This window comes from Oncorhynchus nerka, linkage group LG1 (assembly GCF_034236695.1).
Source record: "Oncorhynchus nerka isolate Pitt River linkage group LG1, Oner_Uvic_2.0, whole genome shotgun sequence".
NCBI lineage: Eukaryota > Metazoa > Chordata > Actinopteri > Salmoniformes > Salmonidae > Oncorhynchus > Oncorhynchus nerka.
The window spans coordinates 35,063,558-35,079,949 of record NC_088396.1 but is presented as its reverse complement, the minus strand read 5'-3'; the positions used below and the strand labels follow the sequence as shown (position 1 = coordinate 35,079,949).

General features: G+C 42.8%; 1 protein-coding gene across 1 annotated transcript in view; it reads right to left on the bottom strand.

Annotated features, from left to right (window-relative positions):
• The window catches only part of LOC115129663 (microtubule-associated protein 2-like), a 147,989-nt gene that overhangs the window by 9,817 nt on the left and 121,780 nt on the right, over window positions 1–16,392 (bottom strand). The window contains exons 11-18 of the mRNA XM_065018467.1: window positions 10,197–10,258; window positions 9,300–9,485; window positions 6,050–6,215; window positions 5,689–5,745; window positions 5,021–5,187; window positions 4,652–4,798; window positions 2,117–2,272; window positions 1,329–1,421 (exon numbers count right to left, since the gene is read on the bottom strand). Of these exons, the coding sequence (XP_064874539.1) occupies window positions 1,329–1,421; window positions 2,117–2,272; window positions 4,652–4,798; window positions 5,021–5,187; window positions 5,689–5,745; window positions 6,050–6,215; window positions 9,300–9,485; window positions 10,197–10,258 (1,034 nt within the window). The remainder of the gene's footprint in view (window positions 1–1,328; window positions 1,422–2,116; window positions 2,273–4,651; window positions 4,799–5,020; window positions 5,188–5,688; window positions 5,746–6,049; window positions 6,216–9,299; window positions 9,486–10,196; window positions 10,259–16,392) is intronic.

Below are 16,392 nucleotides of genomic sequence, written 5' to 3'. Positions count from 1 at the left end.
TGGTTGGAGGTCACTGCTGGAGCTTCACAGAAAAACAACAAGTAGAAAACATTCTTCTTCCCACTGCATTACTCTCACAACAACACAAACATTTTGATAAATCCCCTCATGTTGTACTTCTTTATACACCATGTACAGTATGCTTATAACACACATACTTATACATATGCATATTCTCTATAAGCCTCCGCCATTTTAAGGCCACTACTGTGGAGAATAGTTGCTTTAATGCATCTCTATAGAACATGTTTGAAACGTCCATGTTGTGTTCCATGTCATAACAGGTACAGAGGTACAAATGATTGTTTGAGTATGTGAACTCTGAATGGAAGATACATACAGTAGATGCACATGTGTTGTTGATAAACTGCATCAACACCATCATTGTTTTGTTGCATGTGAATATATATACTTCCATCATTAGAGTGGGTATATATTACAACTGAATGACGAACAAGAAGAGGAGACTTCAGCTTTGATCATCAGGCTGTTCAGATAAGATACTGAACCATACAGGAGGCAAAGTGCTCAGGAAAGGGAGTCTGTGATTTAAGTGTTTTTGGTTTTGTGCACATATCAATGGAACTGTACTCCCATTACAGTAGCTAGCTAGATGTGGTTCTGGGTTCCAAGATGAATGGAAATGAGCCTACAGTTCGCTCTTCAAGGGAGAGACAAGGATATATCTTCACTTATAGGCTAATTGGAGAGTTCTGTCATCATACCAAGGTGGGAGTTGGCACATCTCAGAGCTAGCTGCATTGTAATGGAAAGAGGGGGAGCAGATTGTGCATGTTGGCAGACAGGCTGAAGTAGGACTGGGGACTGGGGTTGGAGAGAAGGATAGGGGCAGGGGTGGAAGCAGGGTTTGAATAATACAATGACTTGATATTTAAATGTTCTTGATATTTCAATTCTTATGGGGGGGACCCTGATTTATTATAGGGGTGCCCAGTCCCCCCCTGTAATTGGAACCCTGGCTGAGGGTAAGGGTGGCCCCTGTACGGACGGGGTCACAGTCCACTCATCTCCCAATAGAGGGAGAGGTCTAGTACACACTCAGGCCGTACAACTGACACATTTTTTGATGAGTTTTATCCGCACAACAATGTTTGCACAACAGTTGGTGTTAGGGGTGCAAAATTCTGGTAACTTAGCCCCAAATTCCAGGGAAAAACAGGGCATTTTGGGAATGTTATCAGAATGTTGAAACTCTGCCTAGTGGTGTCTCCATAAGTACATTAGTTGTTCAACATGAGTGTGTAGCCTACTAGGCCAGAGAGAGGAGAAGGGAGAGAGGGAACAGAACGGTAGGTAGAGGTACATACATGGCCTCCACGAGGAGAATGCTTCATGTTATCCTTGGATCCGCATTTTGACTGTACGTGACTGAAGTCCAGCTTCTTGTTTAAAATCTGAATCTAGAGGAAATACAGAGATATAATGTGGCTATTTAAATGAGGATGAGGATGGATGCTAGGCTTATGTGTTATGGAAGGGACGTATAGGCACAGCATTAAGAGGACAGACAGATAGCTATGTATGAAGGCAGGACAACTGTTGATGATGATCAGAGGAGAGCTGGATGGAGATTCAGATGAAGGCTACATGTCTTAATAGTGATGATACAGTATGTCAGTAGATACAGAACACAGCAGGTAGGTGGAGTTCATGACCCTTTCTACCATTACATATAGGGCTGGTAGAACAGAGCATCAGACAGTGACCTTTGATAAATCAGAAACCAGAGTACTGTGAAATAAACTTCGGGTCAAAGGGGGACTTCATTTCCTGGCAAGATTTGACATGTCCCACTGGGCACATAAGTCAATTCAACGTCTATTCCACGTTGGTTTAACGTAATTTAATTGAAATGACGTAGAAACAACATTGATTCAACCAGCGGGTGCCCAGTGGGGAGTTTGTGTTTGTCTCTTATGTTTGACTATGTGTGTGTGTGTTTGACTATGTGTATGTGTTTGACTGTGTGTGTGTGTGTGTGTGTGTGTGTGTGTGTGTGTGTGTGTGTGTGTGTGTGTGTGTGTGTGTGTGTGTGTGTGTGTGTGTGTGTGTGTGTGTGTGTGTGTGTGTGTGTGTGTGTGAAGGTACTGTATACCAGTTGGTCTTTGGCTGGCATGGGGGCCCACGTCACACTGTGTGCAGCAGACAGATATAAGGAGAGAGAGACCAGGCGAAGGAGCAATCTCCAGATCCACGACGGGCTGCGTTTGGGCTCTGTTGTGGTGGCCGTTTGGCCCCTGCCTCTGTGTTGCTGATAGAAAAGCAGACACATTATTGTTCTAACTAGATAGGGAGTCACTGTGCTGTAGATGGGATACTGTATAGGTTTTGCTACTGCTACTGGGCTGGTTGGAAGTACTGTCAAGGGTTCTGCTATGCTTCAGGTCTGGGATACTGTAGGTCTGACTGGTCTGTGTCCCAAATAGCAACCTATTTCCTATATAAGCTCTGATCAAAAGTAATGCATACTACTTGGGATGCACACGTGGTCTGCTACTGGGCTGGTTGGAAGTATTGTATAGGCTCTGCTATGCTACAGGACTGGGATACTACTGTAGGTCTGTTACTGCTACTGGCTGGTTGGAAGTACTGCATAGGTTCTACGATGCTACAGGGCTGTGTATATGTATCAGGGCCTACTGAAGGCCCTAGAGCAGCCTGTAGGAGTAAATCCAAAATGGCACCCTATACCCTCTATAGTACACTACGTTTGACCAGATAGAAAGATAGAAAATCTCCCCATTCTCCCTCTATTCCAGGAACTGTCTGGTCGTCTTCAAAATGATTAATCAGCTTCTCCGACAATTGAACCACTTAGAGCCATTTCTAAGTTGCTGTCTAGGGTTGTGCTACTGAGACTGCTAAAGGATTCATCATACCTTCCGACTGCTCCGGAGACATCGAGTCAAAAGAGCCAGAAAACAAACACCATCGCCTCAAAGGGCTGATTCATATTTAACAAAGTCTGTTAGAATCAGTCTGTTAGACTTAGGCACGGTCTGCATTCCAAATGGGCCCATAGGCTCTAGTCAAAAGTAGTGCACTATATAGGCAATAGGGTATCATTTGAGATGCAAATATTGAGTGGCTGGGAGACTTACAACCTGGCAGCTGTGGCAACCCCATGCCCAGACAGTCACCCCTGGTTATGGGTTTATGTTGTCACTTCCTGTCACTGAGTACAGGGTTATGTTGTCACTTTCTGTTGGAACCCATGTCAGAGACACTTTCAGCCAGCCAGTCTCCCGGGGGTTTAGTCTAGCTTGCCACGGTAATTATATAATCATGTAACTGACGGTTATGGATGGAGACAGTCAGGAAAATAAAATAACCGCCATAACTGTCAAAAATAAATAAATGTAACTTTACCCAAAAGCAGCAAAGTAAAAGTATGTTTGGTTTACATCTGACAGCCGATATAAGGAGAGAGGAGGCAAAGACGACAGGACGGCTGTGCATTCAAAATGATGACACGTGAGGTTGAGTCCGTTTCTGCGGTAACATGGACGCTCCTTGTTTTTAAGCGACGTAAGCCTATAGGGAACTGCACAAGAATGATGTTGGATTCTCTCAGACATTTCGAAAGGGAAAAATTACTTAGGGCTCTCGAGTGGCACAGTGGTCTAAGGCACTGCATCTCAGTGCTAGAGGCATCACTACAGACATCCAGGTATCACAACCGGCCATGATTGGCAGTCCCATAGAGCGGCACACAATTGGCCCGGTGTAGGCCGTCATTGTAAATAATAATTTGTTCTTAACTGACTTGCCTAGTTAAATAAAGGTTAAATAAAAAATTAATTATGGGAGGGTCCTCTTCAGACAGTCAACTCTCCTAACAAATCACTAGTTTGGGTAGACAGGGCTTAAAACGTGGGCAAGAATTGTGCTCATATTTAGCTAATGCAATAATAGCTATGGCAGTGACATCACCGGTGACGTACTTCCCATTTTTGACTCGTCCTCTCTATCCCAACTGTTGCCAGAACTTGTACAGACGTTTTAGCTGGAGCTTTGATACATTGCTGGAAGCAAACCATCTGTCTAGAGACACTACCTTGTTTCAGCATGGGGCTGTAGCAAATGAGCCTTTGGTTGCCTAGGCAACGCATCCCATCTGGGAGGCTAGACAGGTAGAGGTGTTCCAGACTATTCTCTAGCTTATCGATGGTGAGCTACAGAGGTACCTGACAGAGAAAACACCCCCAAGTACTCATCCTTCTTCTGTCTCAGCCATTTGAAAAGCTCAGCTGCTACATCTAAATGGGACATTTATCTCATTCCCCTCCTTTTAAAACCATGACCCAGCAAACAGAGACCAGACAGACAGACTGAGGGAGGACGGAGCTACAGTAACAAGGGAGCGACAGGCTATGAACATGAAGAGGAACACGAAAGACAGAGAGAGGGACAGAGGAGGGAGGAACAGGGTCTGAAAGGCTGGGAAGAAGCCCTGGAAAAGAAACTAGCAGATACAGCATCAGTCAAATACAATACAAGACTGAGGTAGAAAGGGAGGTAGAAACAGAGCATAAGAAGGGGAAATGAAGGGAGGTTAAATAAGGAGAAGGAAGAAAAGAGAGAGGGAGGGAGGGTGGATACATCAGGTAACCAAAGGAGGGGCACTAACCTGTCCCCCCTTGGGCTGGTACTTGATGTTGTCTGTGGAGCCGATCTTGGACTTGATGTTCTTGAGGTCGGGAAGGGGCTGGTTGAGGACGCGGAGCTGTTTGGGAGTGGTAGCAGGTGACTTGGGAGGGGTGCGGAGCAGAGCCACCTTGAATTAATGAATTCATGAATTGGGACCTGAATTGCCAAATTATAAATTGCTTCCATGATAAACTATTAGGAAAATAGATGTCTCAGTATGATCTCCTGAATAAATAAATGCTAAATAATTCTAATAAAAATACAAATACAAATCCATACAACACCCTTGCTTCCTTCCCAGCTCTATTGAACCGGTTACCTAGGGTGCCATTTCAGAGGTAGACCATACCTTCTTCTCCTGCAGCAGGCTTCGAGAACGGGGTGTGCCAGGGGTGAGAGGGGTCCCAGGTGTGCGGCAGGAGTAGCTGTAGCTGGGAGGAGTCCCAGGGGAGATGGCTGTGGACCCTGGGGTGCGGGTTGTGGTGCACAGCGAACGGGAACGCATCGACTGTGTGCCTGGGTGTGGGGAGGTTACATAAAGGTTACAGAGGTCATATAGAGAGGTTACTCAAAGGTCAATCAGGTTGGGCACCTCTCAGCACTACTCTATCCTGGTCCCAGATTTATTTGTGCGGTTTTGTGTTGTCTAAGATCCATATGAGTTGGAAAGACAGCACAAACAGATCTGGGACCAGGCTTACATTACTGCACATTACTGCTTTCATTTAAATGACGTGGAAACAACATTGATTCAATCAGTGTGTGCCCAGTGGTTAACTACCAAGGATGAGACATTCCAACTAGTCATCTCTTACTAAGGATGTGATATTGAACACACAGAGTTGAACTGGATGAGACTGGGTGAGACCATGTGAGACGAGATGAGAATAGCTGGGACACTGCAGGACTAGGTGAGACACTGCAGGACTAGGTGAAACCAGTTGGGGATGAAGAGGGACCGAGTTAGACATGGATGAGACTGGATGGAACTGGATGAGATTGAGAGTTACTCTATACCTGTCCAACTAGGGGCGCGTCCTGTCCTATGCTCCGCCCTGACCTCTGTACTGAATGCTAGAGGAGAGGATGAGCGGTAGAGGATTAAACAGAGAGAAAGATAGAGACAGAGAGACAGGGCGAGAGACAGAGAGAGAAATAGGGCGAGGGAGAGAGAGAGAGCGAGAGAGCGAGCGAGAGAGAGAAGACGAGAGAGAGAGGGCAAGAGAGAGAGAGAGAGAGAGAGAGAGAGGGGGGGGGCAAGAGAGGGAGAGATAGGGCGAAAGAGAGAGAGAGAGAGAGAGGGCGAGAGAGAGAGAGGGCGAGATAGAGAGAGAGAGCGAGAGAGAGGGAGAGAGAGAGAGGAGGAGAAGTGACTTACACGTGGGTCTACGGGGTGCGGTAGAGCCGGAGCTGGTGATAGAGGTGGAGCTCTCCTCCTGGTCATGTGGTTGGTGGTGGGTACGCCGGCTGAGGATAGAGGCAGGCCGCGGGACAGAGGCAGGCCGGGGCAGGGACGACCTTTTTGGGCTCTGCGAACCTCCATCCTGTCAGACACACACACACACACAAGCAGGCAGGCACACACACCCACACACACATGCAGGCAGGCACGCATGCAATGCACACACACACATTTAGCTTAGTACAGTAGTTACCGAAGTTATCTGAGTGCCTAGCTGTATATATTCTTCTTCATACCCTGCCTTGAGAAAGTATTCATTGTTGTGTTACAGCCTGAATTGAAAAATGGATTAAAACAATTTTTTATTTACAAACAATACCCAATAATGACAAGTGAAAACATGTTTTTAGATACTTTTGCAAATGTACAGATATATCTAACTTACATAAGTATTCACACCCCTGAGTCAATACTTTGTAGAATCACCTTTGGTCTGTATCAGCTTAATACATCTGGATTTGGGGATTTCTTTTCCCATTCTTCCTTGCAGATTTTCTCAAGCTCTGCTAAGTTAGATGGGGAGCGGCGGTGAACAGCAATCTTCAAGTCTTTACAAAGATTTTCAAGTCTGGGCTTTGGCAGGGCCACTCAAAGACTTTCACATTCTTGTTCTGAAGCCATTCCAGCGTTGCTTTGACTGTATATTTGGGGTCACTATCCTGTTGGAACATAAATCTTCGCCCCTAGGGATGGTGTTAGACGGGTGATGAGCTATGCCTGGTTTTCCTCAGACATAGCACTTTGCATTCAGGCCAAAGAGTTCAATTTCGGTTTCATCAGACCACAGAATCTTTTGCGTGCCTTTTTGCAAACTCCAGGCGTGCCTTTTTCTCAGGAGTGACTTCTGTCTAGCCACTCTCCCGTAAAGCCCAGATTGGTGAAGTGCTGTAGAGACTGTTGTGCTTCTGGCAGGTTCTACCATCTCAGCCAAAGAACTCTGTAGTTCTGTCAGAGTGGTCACCTCCCTGTTCAAGGTCTTTCTTGCTCAGTTGCTCAGTTTGGTCAGACGGCCAGTTCGAGTCTGGGTAGTTACGTATGTTTTCAATTTCCCAATGATGGAGAGCACTGTGCTCTTGGAAATGTTGAACTCTCTTTAAAAGTGGTCACCAACCTTCTCTTGAGTCAAGATCACTTTCTAAGCAACAATGCAAGTCAAGATCTACCGCTCAGATTTTAAGATGAGTGAGATTAATAAATTGCATTTTTTTTACTGGACTGATTACCTGCATCTGATGTTAAGTCTGAGGGGAGGGAGGAGCAGCAGTGAGGCTGACTCACCATCCCTCTACTGAGAAAAGGGTATACAGTCTTCCAGCTGATGTTAAGTCTGAGGGGAGGGAGGGAGCAGCAGTGAGGCTGACTCACCATCCCTCTACTGAGAAAAGGTATACAGTCTTCCAGCTGATGTTAAGTCTGAGGGGAGGGAGGGAGCAGCAGTGAGGCTGACTCACCATCCCTCTACTGAGAAAAGGGTATACAGTCTTCCAGCTGATGTTAAGTCTGAGGGGAGGGAGGGAGCAGCAGTGAGGCTGACTCACCATCCCTCTACTGAGAAAAGGGTATACAGTCTTCCAGCTGATGTTAAGTCTGAGGGGAGGGAGGAGCAGCAGTGAGGCTGACTCACCATCCCTCTACTGAGAAAAGGGTATACAGTCTTCCAGCTGATGTTAAGTCTGAGGGGAGGGAGGAGCAGCAGTGAGGCTGACTCACCATCCCTCTACTGAGAAAAGGTATACAGTCTTCCAGCTGATGTTAAGTCTGAGGGGAGGGAGGGAGCAGCAGTGAGGCTGACTCACCATCCCTCTACTGAGAAAAGGTATACAGTCTTCCAGCTGATGTTAAGTCTGAGGGGAGGGAGGAGCAGCAGTGAGGCTGACTCACCATCCCTCTACTGAGAAAAGGGTATACAGTCTTAAAGCAAGCTTATCGGAACACTTTGCTATGCTCATTCATTGCAGCTGGTTGTAGCGCGAGTGGAATTAGGGAGAACACACATTTTATGGCTTAGTAACAATTTAAACATGAACTTACTTATAAAACCAGCAGCTCTTTGCTGTATTCATTGAGTCTCTCTAGTCGTGGTTTCAAATGTCAACTTTGCTGTGCGTTCAAAGCTTATTTTTACAGTCTATGACTCGAGGAAACTGTGCAGACACAGTGATCTGAGCTATCTGATTGGCCAGCTGTAGGCCTACAGGTGCACTTGATTTGCTCTGCGGGCCTGTCGGGTAGGTGAAATTCTACCATCAGACATTTAAAATGCCTTCCTGGCACCAGGGCTGCTGAATCAAGTGCACCTACTGCCAACAACGTGAAGAAAAAATCATAAATAGGAACACAAGGTTAGGTTTTCCACATTAATGTCTGTTTCATTTAACATTTACATTTAAGTCATTTAGCAGACGCTCTTATCCAGAGCGACTTACAAATTGGTGCGTTCACCTTATGACATCCAGTGGAACAGCCACTTTACAATAGTGCATCTAAATCTTTTAAGGGGGGTGAGAAGGATTACTTTATCCTATCCTAGGTATTCCTTAAAGAGGTGGGGTTTTCGACTAGGAATGCCTTGGAGATGGACCAGTCTATCTCGATCGACCGGTTGGTGACCACTGCTCTATTAAAAAATGATACCTTTCCCCAGATATATGTATGCCTCATCCCAATTCCATCTTTGAGATCTACGGACAGTTGCTTAGACTTCATGCTATAGTTTCTGCTCTGACATCAACTGTCAACTTTGGGACCTTACATAGACAGGTGTATTTCTTTGTCAAAAAAAGTATGTCAAAACATTTCAATTAGACCCAGGTGGACTCCAAGTTGTAGCGACATCTCAAGGATGTGTCATAGCAAGTGTCATAACAAAGGGGTCTGAATCCTTATGTAAATTACATATCTGTATCTTTCAATTTCAATACATTTGCTACAATTTCTAAAAACATGTTTTCACTTTGTCATTATGGGGTATTGTGTGTAGATGGTTGAGACAAAATAATGTATTTAAACCATTTTGAATTCAGGCTTTAAGAAAACAGAATTTGAATAAATCAAGGGGTATGAATAGTATTTGAAGGCACTGTATATTGTTTATTGTTATATATTATTGTATTCATTTACATATGTGAGATCAGTTGATCAGTTCAGGGCCATATGCTAACCTTACCAGGTATATCAGTCTGGGTAGTGTGGTAGAGTCACGAGGCCCACCTGAGGAGGGGCGGGGCCTATCAAGCTCCACCTCCCCCAGCAAGTTCTTTTTAGTGTGGGAGGAGCAGGACGAGTTAGGGCGGGGGGGCAGGCGGGCGACCACTCGCGTTTTACAGGTGGGGATCTTTGTTAATGGTGGTGACTGAGTTACAAACAGACAGATGGGAAGAGATGGGTGAGAGAGGGGGGATATGTGTGTGAGAGATGGGTGAGAGAGGGGGATATGTGTGTGAGAGATGGGTGAGAGAGGGGGGGATATGTGTGTGAGAGATGGGTGAGAAACATAGGCTGCAAACCACAGAAGTCATCAGAGGACAAAAAACAATGAAAGTGGAACCAAAAGATGACATGTTGTTGAAAACCAACCAGATTTACACATACACTCCCCTACATATTTATTTGGACAGTGAAGCTAAACCTTTAAATTTGGCTCTATACTCCAGCATGTTGGATGTCACATCAAATGTTTTCAATGAAGCGACAGTACAGAATGTCACCTTAAATTTGAAGGCATTTTACCGTTTAGAAGTGAATGCACTTTATGTATTTAGTCCCCCCATTTGAAGGTTTCATAAGTATTTGGACAAATTCACTGATAGTGTATAACATTTAGTCAAACGTTTAGTATTGGTCCCATATTCCTAGCACACAATGACTACATCAAGCTTATGACTCTACAAACTTGTTGGATGCATTTGTAGTTTGTTTTGGTTGTATTTCAGATTATGTTATGCCCAATAGATATTAATGGCAAATAATGGTTTGTGTCATTTTGAAGTTTGAGTCAAACAGGGAGCCTACTACATGTACTCGATTGAACATGACGTTATTATGATGAGTGTGCTGTACTTACTGAGGCTCTGTCCCGAGACTGTCTAGCTACACTGAGGGGCCGACGACCTTCTGGTACACCCACTGAAGAGAGGAGGTGAGAGAAGAGGAGAGAGAGGATGCGAGAGAGAAGAGGAGAGAGGGAGACAGTGAGAAGTAGGAGGGGAGAGAGAGAGAGAGAGAGAGAGAGAGAGAGAGAGAGAGAGAGAGAGAGAGAGAGAGAAAAAAGGAAGTAGAGAAGGAGGAGAAAGAGAAAGTGAATGAGATAGAGAAGAGGGAAGGACAGAGGAGAGTGAGAGAGAAAGAGGAGAGAGAGGATGCGAGAGGGAAGAGGAGAGAGGGAGACAGTGAGAAGTAGGAGGGGAGAGAGAGAGAGAGAGAGAGAGAGAGAGAGAAAAGGGAAGTAGAGAAGGAGGAGAAAGAGAAAGCAGATGGGATAGAGAAGAGGGAAGGACAGAGGAGAGTGAGAGAGAAATACAGAGACGGTCTACAGTTAGACATGTGACTGAAAAGTTAGGTTTTCATTGTGACAACCAAATTTCATTTTTTTAATGTAAATGACATGTTATAGAAACTTACCCCAAACAGCAAATCCCTTCCTCATCCTTGTTGTGTAGTATTGCAGCCCTGAAAAAACTTGAACAAGGGCTCCAAAAACACCCAAATATGTTTTTTTTTAAAACGCAAAGCTCTCAGTATAGTGATCCAGGTCTTTATATGTTGTACACATGGAATTTTGTCATTCTGAACTTTATCTGCAATGTTATATTCAATGTTGTTGAGACTCCATCGTTCATTCTACAGATAAATGCAAAAATAAAGGAAACACTGGAGTAAATAAGGGATACAAAGTATATTGAAAGCATGGGGTGCTTCCGCACAGGAAGTTACAGACACATGTAGAATCTATACCAAGATGCATTGAAGCTGTTCTGGCGACTCGTGGTGGCCCAACGCAATATCAAGACACTTTATGTTGGTGTTTCCTTTATTTTGGCAGTTACCTGTAGCAGCAGGCTACACAGAGAATGGAACAGCTGGATATGGGAAACGTCTGGAGTTACTCAAAACAAAATAAAACATTACAGATAAGTGTTAGCCACCAGAAAAGACAGAACAAATATTAGAGCAAATATGGTTAAACTCAAATATACTAATTGGTTAAAAAATATATATATATTTTGGGAAAGTTTTTTTTTTTAATGGTTTTATCTTCATAAATTATATTATAAATAGGACTGGTAGAGTTACGTCACACATGCAGCTAAGACAAATATATGGAAATGTCTGCTCTATTCAAAATTATAACCTATTAATTGCAGCATTACTCCAAAAATGGAAGAGGCAAGTGGAAGGGGGAGAAGTTAAGGGACTTGTCTGACGGCCCTGCATTAAAGACCAAATTTGGTTAAAGAAAATTGTGCTAAATAAAAAATATACCAGATTCATTTAAGGACCAAACATTGACAGCTGTGCCATACAGCTAAATAGTTGGGAAGAGATTTTCGATGTACCCATTCCATGGCACATGGTTTATGAACAGATACACTGAACGACGCTGGAGTCAAAATTCAGTTTTACAATTTAAATGATTTATATAGAATTCTTGCAAACAATAGAATGTTATACAGTGGCAAGAAAAGTTTGTGGATTTCTGCATAAATTGGTCATAAAATGTCATCTTATCTTCATCTAAGTCAACAGTAGACAAACACAGTCTGCTTAAACTTATAACACACAAACAATTATATGTTTTCATGTCTTTATTGAACACACCCTGTAAACATTCACAGTGCAAAAAGTATGTGAAACCTTGGATTTAATAACTGGTTGACCCTCCTTTGGCAGCAATAACCTCAACCAAAAGTTTTCTGCAGGTCAAGAGGAATTTTGGACCATTCCTCTTTACAAATCTGTTTCAGTTCAGCAATGTTCTTGGGGTGTCTGGTGTGAACAGCTCTCTTGAAATCATGCCATAGCATCTTAATCGGGTTGAGGTCAGGACTCTGATTGGGCAACTCCAGAAGAATTTTCTTCTGTTGAAGCCATTTTGTTGTTGATTTACTTCCCTGTTCTGGGTCGTTGTGCTGTTGCATCACCCAACTTCGCAGACAGATAACCTTACATTCTCCTGCAAAATGTCTTGATAAACTAGGAAATTCCTTTTTCCATCGATGATAGCAAGCTGTCCAGGCCCTGAGGCTGCAAAGCAGCCCCAAACCATGATGCTCCCTCCACTATACTTTACAGTTGGGATGAGGTTTTGATGTTGGTGTGCTGTGCCTTTTTTCCTCCACACATAGTGCTGTATGTTCCTTCCAAACAACTCAACTTTAGTTTAATCTGTCCACAGATTTAGCCAGTAGCTCTGTGGAATATCCAGGTGCTCTTTTGCGAACTTCAGACATGCAGCATTGTTTTTTTGGACAGCAGTGACTTCTTCCGTGGTGTCCTCACATGACCCCCAATCTTGTTCAGTGTTTTACGTATCGTAGACTCATCAGCAGATATGTTAGCATGTTCCAGAGATTTCTGTAAGTCTTTAGCTGACACTCTACGATTCTTCTTAACCTCATTGAGCATTCTGCTCTGTGCTCTTGCAGTCATCTTTGCAGTAAGGCCACTCCTAGGGAGAGTAGCAACAGTGCTGAACTTTCTCCATTTATAGACAATTTGTCTTACCGTGGACTGATGAACATCAAGGCTTTTAAAGATACTTTTGTAACCCTTTCCATGTTTATGCTAGTCAAATAATTCTTAATCTTAGGTTTTCTGAGATCCCTTTTGTTTGAGGCATAGTCCACAGCAGGCAATGCTTCTTGTGAATAACAAACTCAAATTTTGTGAGTGTTTTTTATAGGGCAGGGAAGCTCTAACCAACATCTTCAATCTCCTCACTGATTGGACTCCAGGTTAGCTGACTCCTGACTCCAATTAGCTTTTGGAGAAGTCATTAGCCTAGGGGTTCACATACTTTTTCCAACGTACACTGTGAATGTTTAAATTATGTATTAAATAAAGACAAGAAAAATACAATAATTTGTGTGTTATTAGTTTAAGGACAATGTGTTTGTCTATTGTTGTGACTTAGATGAAGATCAGATCAAATTGTATGACCAATTTATGCAGAAATCCAGGTAATTCCAAAGGGTTCACATACTTTTTCTTGCCACTGTATACATGGGGGATACAACCATCCTAAGAGACAGAATCATTAGAACACTTGTTATGGTACTGCATATATGTAGCTTGTTTTTGGTCGCAGGTTCAGGAATGGCTGAAGAATTACAACATTTACCTGGAGCTAAATCTGCAATTAGCACTGCTGGGTGATTTGAAAAGTCATAGTCAAACTATCAATAATATAATAATACTCTTAGCAAAACATTTCATCTTTAATTTACAATCTGTAGAAACTATGAGAATAGAAAGGTGCAGGACTTTTGTGAAACATCACAACACAGTTGAAAAATATATGGCTAATAGAAACGGGATGTTGTTCAGAAATAGATGGGAGGGGTTGAGGGGAGCTGAAAGGTGGGCCTAAAAATAACAAAAATATATTTTTTAAAAAAGATAACAAAGGTCAAATATACTGTGTCCATAAAATGAATATAGTATGTTTAGGCTGGAAGTTGAAGTCTATTGTTGTCCAATTATGTTTAAGGGAAAATAATATATTAAAAATAATATATATAGCAAAGAATATTCATATTAAAGCTGATCAACCCGTTTAAAAATCAAAATAAAACATGGTGGATAAAGTTGGAAATGACACAATTTCATGTGTAAAACGTCTAAAGACCGGCATCACTATACTGAGAGCTTTGCCGTTTCTAAAATGACATATTTTGTTCATGTGTTTTTGGGGCCCCCATACTACACATCAAGGATGAGGAAGTGATTTCCTGTTTAGGGTACGTTTCTCAAAATCATGTGAAATCACATAAAAGAGCTCTGGACATTTCTATAACATACAAATAGATATCTGGTTGTAAAAAAGAAAAGTACTCCTTTAAACATTACAACAGAATGACAGCAACACAACAAAACTCTCCCACACGCACACAACAGCTGTGGCTGAAGCACGCCACCCACTCTACAGCCTGTACAAACACAATCTAACTGACAAACTATTGGACAAACAGTTACCCCTCTTCTGTCAACAACTAAGGAAAACTTTGTGAGAGATAATTTAGCCCTAAATCGGGTAAAGTACTGTATAATTACACTGTATTACTGTATACAATGAGGGAATTGGCTGAGACCCTATTCAAGCTGCTAGAGAAAAGGTCTTTCTCCAATGCTTTGGAAGAAAATCAGTATTTTGCACTACATAAGTGCACCTCCCATCCCACCCTCTATCTCACCCCCTGAACGATTTAATTAGGGCAATGCAGCAATTTAGAAAGATTCTGGAATAGTAGAGAGCGACTTAGAGTTACAGCACCAGTCAAAAGTTTGGACACACCTACTCATTCAAGGGTTTTTCTTTATTTTTACTATGTTCTACATTGTAGAATAATAGTGGAGACATCAGCACTATGAAATAACACATATGGAATCATGTAGTAAGCAAAAAAAATGTTAAACAAATATATTTTAGATTTTAGATTCTTCAAAGTAGCCACCCTTATGGTAGTAAGTGCCAGGTGCACCGGTTTGAGTGTGTCAAGAACTGCAACGTGGCTGGGTTTTTCAAACACAACAGTTTCCTGTGTGTATTAAGAATGGTCCACCACCCAAAGGACATCCAGAAAACTTGTCACAACTGTGAGAAGTACTGGAGTCAGGGCCAGCATCCCTATGTAAAGCTTTTCCGGCACCTGGTATAGTCCAAGCCCCGACGAAGTAAGGCTGTTCTGACGGAAAACGGGGAGCAACTCAAGTGTTCCTAATGTTTTGTACACTCAGTGAATATCTCTGTTGTGGAAGATCTCTGTCAGATGCGGTACACCAATATTTGAGAGCTGCCAAACTACCAGTTGATTGGCAACCACTACAGTTTTTAGGTGTAAGTTTAAGAGGCTGTGGTTACATCCTAAATGGCACCCTGTTCACTAGGGGCTCTGGTCAAAAGTAGTGCACTATATAGGGATATGGTGCCATTTGGGACTAATACTGTCCTGCTCTGGGGAAATGCTGGGAGAACTCACTTATTTCACTGTAGTTCTTTCACAGCAAACAAGTTGCAATCATTACAAAGGTTAAAAAGAGACCGATAAAGTTAGGCGAGAGGGTAAGAGATGGAGAATCTGTTAAATACAGAGAGAAAGAGAGAAAAATGTACACAAACAGTTGAAGTCAGAAGTTTACATACACCAAATACATTTAAACTACATTTTTCCCAATTCCTGACATTCAATCCTAGTAAATATGTATTGTCTTAGGTCAGTTAGGATCCCCACTTTATTTTAAGAACGTGAAATGTCAGAATAATAGTAGAGAGAATGATTTATTTCAGCTTTTATTTCTTTCATCACATTCCCAGTGGGTCAGACGTTTATATACACTCAATTAGTATTTGGTAGCATTGCCTTTAAATTGTTTAACTTGGGTCAAACGTTTCGGTTAGCCTTCCACAAGCTACCCACAATAAGTTGGGTGAATTCTGGCCCATTCCTCCTGACAGAGCTGGTGTAACAGTCAGGTTTGTAGGCCTCCTTGTTCACACACACTTTTTCAGTTCTGCCCACAAGTTCTCTATAGGATTGAGGTCAGGGCTTTATGATGGCCACTACAATACCTTGACTTGTTGTCCTTATGCCATTTTGCCACAACTTTGGAAGTATGCTTGGGGTCATTGTCCATTTGGAAGACTAATTTGCGACCAAGCTTTTACTTCCTGATTGATGTCTTGAGATGTTGCTTTAATATATCCACATAATTTTCCTCCTCATGATGCCATCTATTTTGTGAAGTGCACCAGTCCCTCCTGCAGCAAAGCACCCCCATAACATGATGCTGCCACCCCCGTGCTTCAAGGTTGGGATGGTGTTCTTCAGCTTGCAAACCTCCCCCTTTTTCCTCCAAACATAACAATGGTCATTATGGCCAAACAGTTCTATTTTTGATTCATCAGACCAGAGGAAATTTCTCCAAAAAGTACAATCTTTGTCCCCATGTGCAGTTGCAAACCGTAGTCTGGCTTTTTTATGGCAGTTTTGGAGCAGTGGCTTCTTCCTTGCTGAGCGGCCTTTCACGTTATGTCGACATAG